General features: G+C 39.8%; 2 protein-coding genes across 2 annotated transcripts in view; one reads left to right on the forward strand and one right to left on the reverse strand.

The window, feature by feature from the left end:
* Positions 1–4,195: 4,195 nt before the first annotated feature.
* On the forward strand, positions 4,196–10,919 carry lpl2a (lipoprotein lipase 2 a). The gene is made up of 10 exons (XM_083911161.1): positions 4,196–4,413; positions 5,172–5,368; positions 6,191–6,370; positions 6,834–6,945; positions 7,048–7,281; positions 7,835–8,077; positions 8,275–8,395; positions 8,649–8,867; positions 9,477–9,584; positions 9,672–10,919. Exons 1-10 carry the CDS (start codon positions 4,314–4,316, stop codon positions 9,691–9,693), a joined length of 1,536 nt encoding a protein of 511 aa, XP_083767287.1. The 5' UTR covers positions 4,196–4,313; the 3' UTR covers positions 9,694–10,919.
* A 1,486-nt stretch (positions 10,920–12,405) lies between these two features.
* Positions 12,406–14,218, reverse strand: part of LOC310945051 (disintegrin and metalloproteinase domain-containing protein 10) — a 33,380-nt gene continuing 31,567 nt past the window's right edge. The window contains exon 15 of the mRNA XM_083910993.1: positions 12,406–13,054. Coding sequence (XP_083767119.1) covers positions 12,947–13,054 — 108 coding nt within the window. The 3' untranslated portion in view covers positions 12,406–12,946. The remainder of the gene's footprint in view (positions 13,055–14,218) is intronic.

A 14,218-nucleotide genomic window follows, 5' to 3' on the forward strand; every position in this document is an offset into this window, starting at 1 on the left:
ACTGTGTGGACTGCACCTCTTGACATCCTTGTAGCAGAACAACACCAAATTAAACATCCAATCTTTTGCAGTTTTTGTGATTTTGTCTTGAAATGAGCAAAGGCTTGTGACTACCTGCAGGTTAGGTAAAAGAATGCTTATTGTGTGAGGAGACGTGTCCTCACATGTAGACCACATGGGCTGAATCAGCAGCTCCTTTTAGTCCGATCAGAGGAGGCTTCAGATGCTGCAAACCTGAGTAACTGGATGATAGTAAATAAACAGGTACTACTCTACTACTCGCCATTCTCTTACAGGCGGTACTGCACACACTAACAAACACTCATCCACAGGTTAAAATGTTCAATAAGTATAGTTTTCCATAAAAAGTAAATAAATAAATGATAGAAAATGTGAAAATGCTCTGTGCAACTACTGCTAACAAAGTGCAAATGTCAAAATTGTTTAAATTGTTTGACCAAAGTGCAATTTATACCTCAACCCAGCTGTGCAATATTTACACATCAAAAACCGTCAGTCGATGCCCTTCGTTACCAAGCTCTCACTATAGCTGGTCACATATCAATATCTTTCCAATAAAATAAGGACACGCCTACATGTTTGGCCTATTGTCCTGCTGCTGCCAGTATGTTCTGTCCTGCACACCCCTCCCCCTTCACATCACCGACAGCACCTGTTATAAAACAATTGTCCTTTCTTCATTGACTTGCTTCTCCTGATCGAAATGCCACTAAGCTAAAATGGTCACAATGACATGTTGATGCTAAGCAGGTATAATGTTTACCATGATCTCAGTTTAGCATGTTAGCATGCTAACATTTGCTAATCAGCACTAAAGTTGAGGCTGTTGGGAATTAGTTTGGACCAAAGTGGTGGAATAGCATGAAACTTTGTCTTTAAAACTCTTAATATATTGATAATATTCCCCTAAATAAACAAAAGACTGGTTGTTTAGTACAGAGCTGTCAGTTATAACTTCTGTGTTTAAGAATAATATTTATGTAAACAAACCTTTAATGGCAGAGCTATTGATTTGGATCTACTTGTCTTTTATGGCTAATCAATCAATATGAAAAGAGATTTTACGTTGTTTTAAGCTGTCCCTTTTATTGCCACACTGTTAACTGATTATGTGACAAAATGTGAACTGTAACGTTCAATTGACCTTTCCAGCAACAAGCTTGTAACTTTTCAACCATCGCCTCATCGGCCTCCTGCCCAGTTTATCTTGGCATCTCGAGCCGGACTTTTGGGCAACAAATCAGCGGCTGTGAAGCCAAATGCTCTTGCCACAACATTAGCACATAATCCCCAGCTGGTATGTAACACATTTCTTTTACCCAGACAGTGAATGCAAGAGGTCAAAAGCTAGCGTTTTGAAGTAAAGGAAACTAAGAATGTCCTATGATAGCAGTCTGTGATGGTCAGTGTCATTATTTTAATGGTTGCAAATTGTAGCACACACCGTCCACATGTTGCAGATACTTGATCCCAGGTAGGTTGAGTTTCACTACGTCTGAGCACTGGGACCTGATTTAAGTGAATAACTTTTACATTAATGATAACATAAAGAAATGACTAATATGTTGTACGTACTGCTATTTATAAAACATTTGAGATATTAATTAAGATATTCAGCCTCAAGTAGTTGACATGCAACATGGACTGAACTGTACTTACTTACTGTTATTAAAAAACAAATAAAACCCCCCAAAATCCAATAATTATCCAAAGAATTAGAAACTTTATGAAATAAAAAAAAAAAATCTTGGAAGTGTAAAGTATCATTTGTTTACAGGTCTTTGGGAGTAAAAGCTACGACTGCAGCTGTGGCGGCGCCGTCATTTGGGGGCTGAAAACTACAAGTTTGAAAAAGAAAACAAAAACAACTGAGTTTACCAGACTTCTCATCTCTGCCTGAGGCTAGCGTCTCGTGGCTACATTAGCATTACTAGCATAACACACCACCCTTTTGTGGTTGAGATGCATTGTGGGTATTGTAGGAAGAACATGTGGAATAAAAAAATGATATCTCCGGTTTTCTGCTTCATCATTTATTAAACTTTTTTTATATTGTTTATCGTGAGTCTGACAAAGATATAGGAGTGAAATACTAAATAGTCTAAGTACTCTTTTAATAACCTATAGTGCATAAATGATGACTACATTTATCTAAAACAATAGAAATAGTTACCTGACGGTGTTTTTACACCTGGCTGGTGTTTCCCCCAAAGATCCGTTAGTTTGGGCAAAGTGTGGTGTCGGCTTTCTTCCAATTGATCCTTGGAGCGGTTTGGTTTGAAGAAAGAATGAAATCAAGAAATAACTAACTCACACTGTGGCTTACACTCAACATATAGGTGGCCATCCATCATAAAACAGAAAGAAAAAACTTGCACTTTGCATGACAGGACGTTTTCACATGTCTACAGCGTTTGGCTGGAGGACCAAAAATCTATGAAAATAGGTCATGGGTTGACTTGGAGCAGACATGAGGTAAAATGCCTTTTTTTGTTTTTTTTCCCGGTGAAAAAATAAGAGGGTGAGAGAGAGTGAATTCTTCGGGTGAGATTTCTAAAGAATAAGAGAACAGAACAACTGTGGACCGCTATTGAACGTTGCTGAGTGGACGGGGGCGTCTTCGTGAACTGAAACAAAGCAAACAACGGAGTGAAAATGCTCTGAAACTTGCAAGCATTCAGCGCCTCACAAAATAATGATGCAGGTTTGTGTCTCCGCGAGTCTCTCTCTCATACTGTATCTGCTCTCTGATACCATGGCAACAGCAGATTAGTGAAAAGGGGCCCCAAAATGCTCTTAAGAGGCCCCTGATGTCCAGCCAAGCTGCCTGCGCCCTGGAATGTGCAGAGACAGCCATGTAGGGAACAGGTGACATATTTGTCTGGTGCACAACAGAAGCTCCTCATGGCACACTGATGGTCATGGCTCATCCTTCTGCAGCCTGAATCACACAAACAGTCCGTAACCACTGAAAACTGAACCAGAGGCCTCAAAGTTCATGATTAAATATGTCTGATTCAGCTGAAGCTATGAGATAAAAATCATCTTTTCAAACTTGCTTTTTACCCAGAAACTTGAAGTATATTTTACCCTTTTAAATGTCTGTTTCATTTGTTGTGTGTTTTAAAAATATTGTCTCTGTTTTTTGCATATTTCATCTTTTGTTAAGCACATTGTATCTTGTGTATGAAATTTGCTGCATAAATTAAAATGTATGTGACTCAATTCACTTTCTCTCTCCACGCTGCAGTCAAACCTGCAGTTAGTACCTGATTAATAATGATGTTATTTGCCAATTTACCTAAGCTGTTCAACAAGTATTCAGTGAAATAAATGTATTATTATTATAATTAATAACTTTATAAAAGCTTATTCATTTATTTCATTTCTTCTCAATCAAAACTGCCAATGTCTTGTGCAATTGCGATTGAGAAGAATTGTGTTGATTGGTCATATCAGTCGTTATCAGGCGAACGTTTGATCGATTGATTGAAATGTTTATTCTGAATATGTAAATAAAAAAACAATAATAATAACAACAAAAAGCTAAATAATTGTACCACTGCAGACAGACCAAAATAATTTAAAAAAAAAGTGTTCATTTAATTTAGATATTTAAAAAGGAGCGGGAATAAGATGAAACATTACACAGACACTATATGTTATCACTGTATGGTGAACAATTTTTTTTAAAATCTAAAATTTAAACTGAAAGCATAAAATAAACTCAGACAAGTAATTATAGTCATCATGTCTCAAGTCAAGTTGAGTCTTTAACTTCCAAGTCCAAGTCCAGTCTTGAGTCACCACTGTTTTTATTCCCCTTTCTCTGCAGCTGATTAACTAAATAGTAATTATTCAATCAATTAATCGATTCATTAATTCATAAATAAAGCCTGGGAAGTCACCAAGCATGCAGAAGTAATGTCCTGCATTACTCATGTTGTGCGTAAACATACATTTCTGAAGTTAGAAACATTCTCCTGGTTTAATGAGAATCCAAACACTGCCAGCCCGTGTTGTTAACTCTTCTAATAAAGCAGTCTAATGATTTACCTAGCGCATAGTTTTCCATTCCCCGCCCGGGTCTCAGCAGCCAATGGCTGGTCAGGGGCGCTATTTAAGACGCGGACAGCTCAAGGTGGTTCAGATATCAGCGCTCTGCGGCGCAACAGGACGCACTGAAGGAATACAGACGCTTTCCCACCGCGAGGTCCGGTTTATTGAATTTATTGTTAAAACAAAAACAACCAGAAGGTTTTTCTCTTTAAAAGGAAACAGCTGTAAATGAAATGAGAGCGTGGCGACTTCGGTTTCTGTACTTTCTGGTGTTGAATGCAGCGGTGCAGTATGTGACGTCTCTGGAAGAGGAGCTCACCGACTCTATTTTTGGTGAGTTGTCAATGTAGACTTCATGCACATTTAGTCTCTTAGCTCTCTCTCTCTCTCTCTCTCTCTCTCTCTCTCTCTCTCTCTCTCTCTCTCTCATACACACACACACACACAAAGTGTTGCAAGAGTCTCTTCTCTTGGATATTGTAATGTATGTGTGTGTGTATGATCCGGGTGTGTGTGCAGACTAACATTAACGGTCTACACGAGGTGATGCATCACGTGACTAAACTTGTCTTTGTGCAGTTTTGGCAAATGATTTTCACACAGCACGATTTGACTCATCCAAGTACAGTTATATGTTGTTTATGTTTCTGTTGAGCCTCTAAAGTGCTTCAGCCCTTCCGCAGTGTAATCCTTGGAAATGTCTGTGTGGCTCCTGCAACCCCCCCCCCACACACACACACACACACTCTGAAAACCAGCACAGCCCCCAGTTGAGTAGAGTCAGCTGACTGTTTCAGAACCACTGAAAACTTCGGCGGATTATAGTCGGTGAGGTGGCAGGAACAAAGCTGGGGAAAAAAAAAAACCTCTTGGTGGTTTCTATGGAGCTCAGTTTGACCAAGTGAACCCCTGTAACCCCGGAGGACTGATCTAGTCTAAGGTGGAAGCTCATTTACTGAGGGGCCCAGAGAGGCCAGGGGCTTATTGGAGCCAGTCACTCAGTTAGCTAGTCAGGCGCCCCCAGTGCAGAATATTAGATTAGTTTCAAGCATCTGACAAAAAAAAACAACCCAGCTTCTCTTCTCTTTCAGGTAACTTCCTCGACCCTCTGAAAGGCTTGTTTGACCACAAGGATGACAGCAATCAAACTTTAGTCAAATTCTCCCTCCGCAAACCGTCGCAACCCGATGACGACCTGTGCTACATCATTCCCGGTCAACCCGACTCCCTGGCAGCCTGCACCTTCAACAGCACCTCCAAAACCTTCCTAGTAATCCACGGGTGGACAGTGAGTGGAGTTGCTTCGGGCCAGTTGGGACCTGCCCCTGACTTTAAAAACACCTAAGGGCTTTTGTTCATTTCGTTAAGGAAGAAAACACTTGTGACTCGTAGTGTGTCATTACAGAATTTAACCAAATTCCAGTGCTTTTAGCCTCTTCAAATCCACACAACTTAGTTTCTCGACAAGCAGCAACATGTTGTAGTTAAAACCAAGCAGAATATGTAAAGTTACATGAGACTGGAGGTGGCTCTGATTCTCCCTGAGCTCCCTTTTTAAATGAATACTACTTTTATATATATATTTTAAAAGTCCCCCTTCACTCAAAAATATGTTTTGCTTCTTGTTCCTCCTGTTGGACGTTTTGAGCTTTTGAGCCTGCATGTGCAAAGTTCGACATTTGAAGGCTGTTTTCACATTAAAGTGGAATGATTCATGAGCGCAAAGCTCATTGAAAACGGAGTTCAAGGGGCGGGCCTACGAGCATGATTTGTGACATCACAACTAGTCTAAAAGTCAGTCCTGGTACTTGATATTCAACGTATACAATGTGATGTAGACAGTTGAAGCCACCACTGAGAATGGGCTTACCAGTGCAGTAGGTGACATCTTGGAAAACTTTAGAAACTAACAACATTTACATATATACAGATATATTTCAATGAGGTAGAAGGAGAAGACACCTTTTATTATTAATTTAATGTGGAAATAATGCTTCCCTTTGCAGGAAAAACATATCAGACTCTCATTATTGTTCCAAGCAGACTATTTGTATGTATTTTAATACATGTCTGGAGGGGATCTTTAATGTTTTGACTGTCATTTCAACAGTTGAGTGGGATGTTTGAAAGCTGGGTGGTGAAGCTGGTGTCAGCGCTGTACAACAGAGAGCAGAATGCCAACGTCATCGTGGTGGACTGGCTCACCTCGGCACAGAACCACTATGTGGTCGCAGCTCAGAACACCAAAGCAGTGGGGCACGAGATCGCTCGCTTCATTGACTGGATTGAGGTCAGTGGTTACACCCTGTTACTATCCATGTTGAGGAGTAGACAGTTTTTTCGTATACCTCTTTATTAAAAGTTTCTAGTTGTCTTTGCTTTTTGAATGATCTCTGACACAAGAACATTGGAGCCAATAATACATTATAACATTAAAAAACATCTTCATTTACAAATGATCATGAGTTTTCACTCACCAAGAACCAACCCTGTATTTTAAAACATTGGAGAGTTGCTCATGAAGCTGTTACTTTTTAGAACAACCCAAAACACGTTTACAGATACTTTATTAATCAAAGTAACTTTACTGGCAACTCACAGACCTCAACTAGCTTGAGAACGCACTATCAATCCACAGAAACATTATTTTTCATGCATTTACTAGTCACGATTTAACAGGATGTGTCTGTCAGTGAAAGAGAGTATTTGTCTCTCTGATTTCCTAAATCAATCATCATTAATGTGCTTTAAAGGAAACCACCAACATGCCTCTAGAGAACATCCACCTGATTGGCTACAGCCTCGGGGCTCACGTGGCAGGATTCGCTGGAAGCCACTCGACCAATAAAGTCGGAAGAATAACTGGTAAAAAAAACTTTATTTGATGAAACATGCAGTTTACCTGGTGAAAGATCAGTTAATTGTGAGTTGATTTGTAACTTCACTGCCTCCTGTCTCTGTCTGCAGGTCTGGACCCAGCTGGCCCTGACTTTGAGGGAGAGCACGCCCACAGGCGTTTGTCCCCCGACGACGCTCACTTTGTTGACGTCCTCCACACCTTCACACGGGGCTCTCTGGGGCTCAGCATCGGGATCCAGCAGCCTGTCGGCCACGTTGACATCTACCCCAATGGAGGCAGCTTCCAGCCAGGCTGCAACCTGAGAGGGGCTCTGGAGAAGATCGCTAACTTGGGGTTATTTGGTGAGAAAGACTCCGACTCGTAATGTACTTGATTTCTATTTTAGTTTTTCTTTTGAATATATATTGAGAATAATAATAACATTATTTAAGTTTGAATTAAGTGTCTGGAGAGTATCTAAAATACTTAAGACAACTTTACATATGCTTTTCCATAACCAAACAGATATTCTGTTATCAGCAGATCGTTTTTTGAATATATGTTTGTTTTTTAAGCATCCAACATCAACCATGATGACCATAAGTGCTGTTTTTAAACAGGCAAACAGCCTCAGAGGGATTTTTTTCTTCACATAATAATGAATTATTCAAAAGTATTATACAGTACAGCCAATATAACCAACCATTAGACAATGGTGTATCTGCTGCAGACAGGTTACAATGCACATTTTTATGATTATTAGCACAGACACAGTGCACAGTCCAGCAGCTTCAATAACACTGGCGCTACTTGCTGCTTGTCATTACTGTCAGTTGCACAATAAACAGAGAAATGAATGGAAAAGTAACAAACCAAATAAATAATAAATAAATGTGTTCCCTCTTACCTCCTCAGCTATTACTGATGCAGTGAAGTGTGAACACGAGCGCTCGGTCCACTTGTTCATCGACTCTCTGCTGAACGAGCAGGAAGCAGCCAAGGCCTACAGATGCGGCAGCAACGACATGTTCGACCGCGGTATGTGTCTCAGCTGCCGCAAAAACCGCTGCAACGCAGTGGGTTACGACATCAGCAAGGTTCGCAAAGCACGCAACGTTCAGATGTACACCAAGACACGAGCCTCCATGCCTTTCAGAGGTGAGTGGACTTTTTTTTTTTATTGTTTAAGTGGATAGTTCAGTTTGTGGAAAGTTGAACAATTTTCCTACATAACTATAATCAGATGAAAAATAACATTGCAAAAACAAGGTCCAACTAAATCCATTTTGGAGCAGCTTCACTACAGCAGCCTGCAAGCATGTTTAAAATGATCCCAATCCTCTCTTGCTCTACAGTTTACCACTATCAGCTCAAGATCCACTTCTCTAGTAAGCTGAACCGTTCGGAGATGGAGCCGTCACTCACTGTCTCACTGTACGGAACAAAAGGAGAGGCTGAAAAACTGGAGCTTAAACTGTGAGTTGGTAATTTAAAAAACCTCCATTAAAGAGAATTACAGCATGTGACGTGCATCTTGAAGTTATGTTGTTTTGGAACAGTAGTCATGAAGTAGAAACCATAAAGCGTGATATAACCGCAGACTTGGCAACATTTGCTCTGGTTATGTGGGGTTACATCACGGTTTATGGTGCAGAGTTTATGAGGCTAAGCTAAATAAAATATTCCTACGAGTTAAACACTAACATTTCTCTCTGTATCTATCGGGCAGGAAGGAGAAAATAGCGACAAATAAGACGCATTCATTCCTGCTCGTGACAGAGAAAGATATCGGAGATCTGTTGATGCTGAAGTTCAAATGGGAGGAGACGGCCGCCTGGTCAGCGTCCAATATGTTGAAGATGGTTTCCTCTTGGTGGTCTGGTGACTCAGACAGCGCCAACATGGAGGTTCACAAGATCCGCATCCGAGCTGGCGAGACTCAACAAAAGTAAGATGTGATATATATCGGGAAAAAGACTCAAACGAAGCCTTAGAAATCCTGGAAATGAGATGAAAAAACAATAATTTAACGGCCCCATATTGTAAAAATTGAAATTTCCCATGTATTTGTTGGTAATAAAGCAGTTGGAGGTGCTGTTTAAATACTGTGAAAGTATCAAAGCGCTTCTTAATCCTTAGAGAAATGCACACAGCCCGTATTCAGAAACTGTGACTTTAAACCACCCGTCAAGACTGCTGTACGGTTGTGATGTTACAACTATACTATATAAAGGTAGAAAGTGAAGTGCTACAGTCATTCCCCAACTGCAATGATGGTGCAGAGACACAGAGAGCGCAGATGTGACACAAAAACTCTGACCAATCAGAGCAGACTTGGCTTTTTCAGGAGGGGCTCTTAAAGAGACAGGCGCTAAAACAGAGAGCGTGAACGCAGGTATATTCAGACAGACAGTATGACAATAAAGCACGTAAGTGTGTTCTGTTAGAAACCAAAATACAAGTATGAACCTGAAAATGAGCAAATAGCCGTTATCTTGCCATTGATAAAGATATTTGAGTGGATGGAGCGCTTATACAGATGGTTTGTGTTTTTCAGGATGGTGTTCTGTGTAAAAGACCCTGAAGCTCAGAAATTAACACAAGAGGTCACATTTGTTAAATGCAAGGATGCGTGGAGGACGAACACGAAACGAACTCCAAAAAGGTAAGTTCCCGTCTGCAGTTTACTCAAACACTATCAACATTACTGCAAATGCGTTTAAAATAAAAACACACTTCTCTTTGTCCGTAGAGTAACTCTGGAGAGCCACTGACCTCGAAGAAAATACTCCACCGTTGAACGCCCTTCAGACCATTTCAGCACTTAAAGTAAATAATTTATACACCTGTAACTTATTTTATTTCTCAAATCATGCAAAACTCCCATCGCCTTGTATATATCCACAGAAGTATGTTTGTTATTTAAAACAATGTGTGTGTGAATACTGTAAAAATATTTGGTAAAGAGCTGTTTTTATGACACGTAACTGTAACTTCGTTGTTGCACATAAAGTAAATACTAGTCACTTCAGGTGTGACTGGATGGATTCACCTAGTAGTTCTGGAGGTACTGATGTCCCATTGTGTAAAATACCTCACGTTTAATATGATTAAAGTGACCACTGTGAAGAATAACATCCCCTCTGTGTCCATGGACACTTCTAAGAGGGGAAAACAACCGTTAAGATGGATTTCCTTTGGTGTTTTATGCAATGGGGTACAGTTGATTTACCCTAATGTGTTATCTAACTGACAGCGCATTCACCACTGTGGCTCACAGCGCTGCACGTGACTGTGGGACCTGTAACAGTGTGCCTTAACTGGCAACAGTTTAGGGCAAGTTGTTGCAAATTACACTTGCCTTAACTTAGTTGCTGTTTTTCACCTCAGTGTGCTTTATTATTGTTATATGAACTTTTACTGAAACAGGAGAATGTTCAAAAGTAGTTTTAAACACTTTTTTTTACTGCTACACCTTTGCAAGATGACACTTTGAAGCTGTTACCTCAAAGAAGCACTTGACGTTACGTCCATCATGGTTCAGTTAAAGTTTTACGGAGGTACTGTAACGCGATGTTCAGCGTGATGCAGAAAGCACCGTTAATATTGATGTTGTCTTTTTGTTAAATCTGTCTTTCAAGGGTCTCTTGACTTATGCTCTTTTATTCATACTTACATTTCCAGTTCTGTGATAAATATCTAAACCAAGGCTCTTTAGAGATCGGTACTGTAATCATTGTGACTTCATTTCCACCTACTTTTAAAAATGTGGAAATGTTTTACTTTTGCACTGAAAACAGGAAGAGATTGCTAAACCAAGTTACTTGTACAGTTATGTATATACCATAACATACAGATGATAGATTTTGTCGCACATGCCACTGTTAGTTACATATTTTTACCTCTGGATGAAATTAAAATGTTAAATGTGCATTTCTAAAATCTTTTGTACATATTTGTAAATATAAACTGTACTGTAAAAATTCTTAAATAAACCAAATTCGCCATCTGGGAGTTCACCCTGAGCCTGACTTTTATCTGAGGGTTGTGACAGTGAAAAATGACAACAAACGTATCCAATAATGAAAATGTTCCATTGTTATCGCTCATACTCACCAGGTCAAGGTTGATTTTGTTACAAAAGAGCAAAGAATTGTCAACCAAGGCAGTAATCATAATATACATTACAAAATCCCCCTCAACATTCAAAAATGCTCAAAATGTTTTGCAGTTAAAAGTAGGTAGTTTATTGCAGTTGTTAACAACCTACAGTTTGGGACCCCTCTAACGGGTCAGAAGTTAAATCTGGGGGGTCATGACACGATTATATATATATATATATATATATATATATATATATATATATATATATATATAAGTTCTACACAATTCAGTATTTTTTCCCCCTCATCTTTGGACCTCAACAATACCTGTGTTTCCATTCAACTGTTAAACTAATTTTAAGCAAACTTTTGAAATGCTAATTCATTAGACACACGTCCACTAACTAGTTTGGAGCTAAAAAAAAACTAGGCTACAGCATAGTTCGGTCAGAAGTTGGTGCGATAGGCTGCATATGTCTTACTAATCAGACAAACAAACAAAACAAGTTGCATTGGCCATCCTACACATCTACGAGAGAAAAATGGAGAGAGGATTTCAGGACTTTGGTTCAGCTAGTATTGGTCATGTTTCATGCTGTCCAGAGACGAAGACGTGCAAAAGAGCGCAAAAGGCTGCAAAAGAGGGGCGGCTGATGGCTGAGTGGTTAGAGCAGTCGCCCGATGTAAAGAGGCTGAAGGTCCTCAAGGCAGCAGTCGTGCATTCGACGCTAACCCTTGTATGTCTCCCCCTATCTCTCACCCCATTTCCTGTCTGTCTACATAATAAAAGGCTTGAAAATCTGCCCAAAAAATAATAAAACAGCGCAAAACAGCTGATCACTTAAGAGTTAAATGTTCGTGACATCAGAATTTAGCGCATTAACTGTATTTTGACAAAAAAAAAAACACCTCAAGTGACTGCAAAAAATCTTGTTTTATCAGATTTGTCCGTACAGCTTTACTAATGTGATCATTCAAACTACCAATGTGGACAAAATCTCTCTGTGATAGAGCTGCTATCAACTCATGGACGTCTGAAATGTGACAAATGTGCTTTTTTTTCCCATGACAAATTTGAACCTTTAACAAAAGGTAATGGGCTGGCAACCCATGTATGATCATGTGTTTCATTCATTTGCAATGTTCCCTTGTTAAATTGAAATAAATTGAATTTGTAGCTGTTAAAAAAAAGTGAAATGGAAATAGTCAACTAAAGTACACCTTAAAATTGTACTCAAGTAAAGCACCTGAGTGGATATAATGATTGACTTTACACCACAGGAAATCGTAAAAGGTAAAAAAGAGTCTTTGAGATAACAAACATGTTTACGGTCACTTTATTAACTTTGTAAACGTGCCATACAAATGACAGCATGTAGGCCAAAGGTCCACTAGATTCAACTTGTTTATCTCACTCACACTGTGAGGATTTTAAAGTTCGTAAAGTCTCATTATGATGGAAAGCATTATGGTCATCAAGGCTGAAACTATGGCTCAAATTCAAATACAACAGCAAGGAACAAGGTAGCGTCTCAGTCTTTGCAGGGACGTTTGGCTTTAAATCGCTGTATCGTGCTATGAGGCCTCTAAAGGGGGGTTGAGTGACCCACAGCTGGCAGCAACAGCGACGTTTTCCACGACACACACATCACAGGAGACTTTCACCACTTGTCGACATCTGATCAGACAGTGACACAAGGCAAGGAAAATGGCAGATGCACGATGACGTACAAAGATATAAGGTAACAAAACAGTGTGAGAGGCGTTGAGCAGGTGTAAGTGTCTTCACAGGTCACCTGCAACTCAAAGTTGAATCTCTTCAACATGACTTTGACACTTAGAAATCCCAGATGATTGAATCCTAATGTGCTTTGTCATGAAAAACTTGTATTCCCAGAGGTGATTGGTATCAAAAAGTCAGACGTCACTCCTCCAGGTCGGGGTCGTTTAGCCTGCGGCCGCAGAGGCAGACGGTGCATCCCATCACTGCAGACAGAGTCAGGATAGCCAGCAGGATGGCCCACCAATGAGCCTGCATAGGATGAATAAAAATAAAAATATAACTGTACATATCAGTTTGGATTACTGTTGACCATGCTGAAGGTTTTGTCATGCTAAGCAGAGAAATGTTGTGAACTAGAGACTTCTAGTTCTTCAGCTTCCTTCATTATCTTGCAGCTCTTTTTTCGGCTGACGCGAAACACAACAAACCACTCAGACTGACATAACGTTGTATCCAAAAAACAGTATACCGTTCATCTTCACATATCTTTTTTTCAAACCCTCTCATTAGGGAAATTGGAACCAGGAGATTTTCTTAAAAAATGACTTTGCAGAAATGTCAGTCATCTAATTATTTGATGAATCATTGAAGCATTTCTATAAACTCTCGAGGTTCTCCATCAGACAGTATGAGCTGTTGTCGCAGCGTGTTCTCATGAACACATTCGTAGCAAATCCTACATAAAGTTCTGCACAGAAATTTGTACATAAAAACACGCTGACGGACCGGAGGACCGGACCGGAAGTCGCAAGTTGCCAGACTGGAAGTGCAACAATTCACCAAAAACAATGTTACAAGACTGATTTTAGCCGACAATGGGTGACGGTTAGGGTGAGGCATGAAAAACACTTGGTTAGGATTAGAAAAAAGGCTGTGGATTGGTTAAGTATAGACAGGAATTGAACCCTGCTCCCCTGGGAGGTCATGTGTTTTAGGAGCCAGCCGCCAGAACAACCTGACCTACATCACACACAATAAATACGTGGAATACACACAAATTACTGCACATTACTTTTCATTGTTATACGTACGAAAACTGCATGAGAACAGCCTGGATGTCTGTGAGCAGTTTAGTTTCGGTGAATTTCAGCTTAAATAGATTCATGTTCGCTATCTGGACCTGTATTCCCACAACATTTGAGGACTCCTAAACAGCCTGAAAGTTCCCGGATAAGAGTCCTCTCTTAAATTACTAAGGAATCGGCAAAAGTCTTAAGCTAAGAGAAAAGGCGGGGTTGACCCCGTTGCTAGGGAAGATTTCATGCTTCATGAAACTGTGATTGGCTGTTTTGGGTCTGATGGTGAATTCTTGATAGAAATACTGTAGTTGGTATGTTGCTTCATTGAAAATAAAGATTAATAATAAATTATTAATTAATAATAAAGATTTAAACGTAGGCTCACCGATTTATC

The sequence above is a fragment of the Echiichthys vipera genome (assembly GCF_963691815.1).
Source record: "Echiichthys vipera genome assembly, chromosome: 3".
Lineage (NCBI taxonomy): Eukaryota > Metazoa > Chordata > Actinopteri > Perciformes > Trachinidae > Echiichthys > Echiichthys vipera.

Excerpts from the sequence above, each read along its gene's own strand:
- lpl2a (XM_083911161.1), top strand. The coding sequence starts at position 4,314 with ATGAGAGCGTGGCGACTTCGGTTTCTGTACTTTCTGGTGTTGAATGCA. Across the intron at positions 4,414-5,171 it reads GCTCACCGACTCTATTTTTG|GTAACTTCCTCGACCCTCTG; the intron begins GTGAGTTGTCAA and ends CTTCTCTTTCAG. Across the intron at positions 6,371-6,833 it reads GCTTCATTGACTGGATTGAG|GAAACCACCAACATGCCTCT; the intron begins GTCAGTGGTTAC and ends TGTGCTTTAAAG.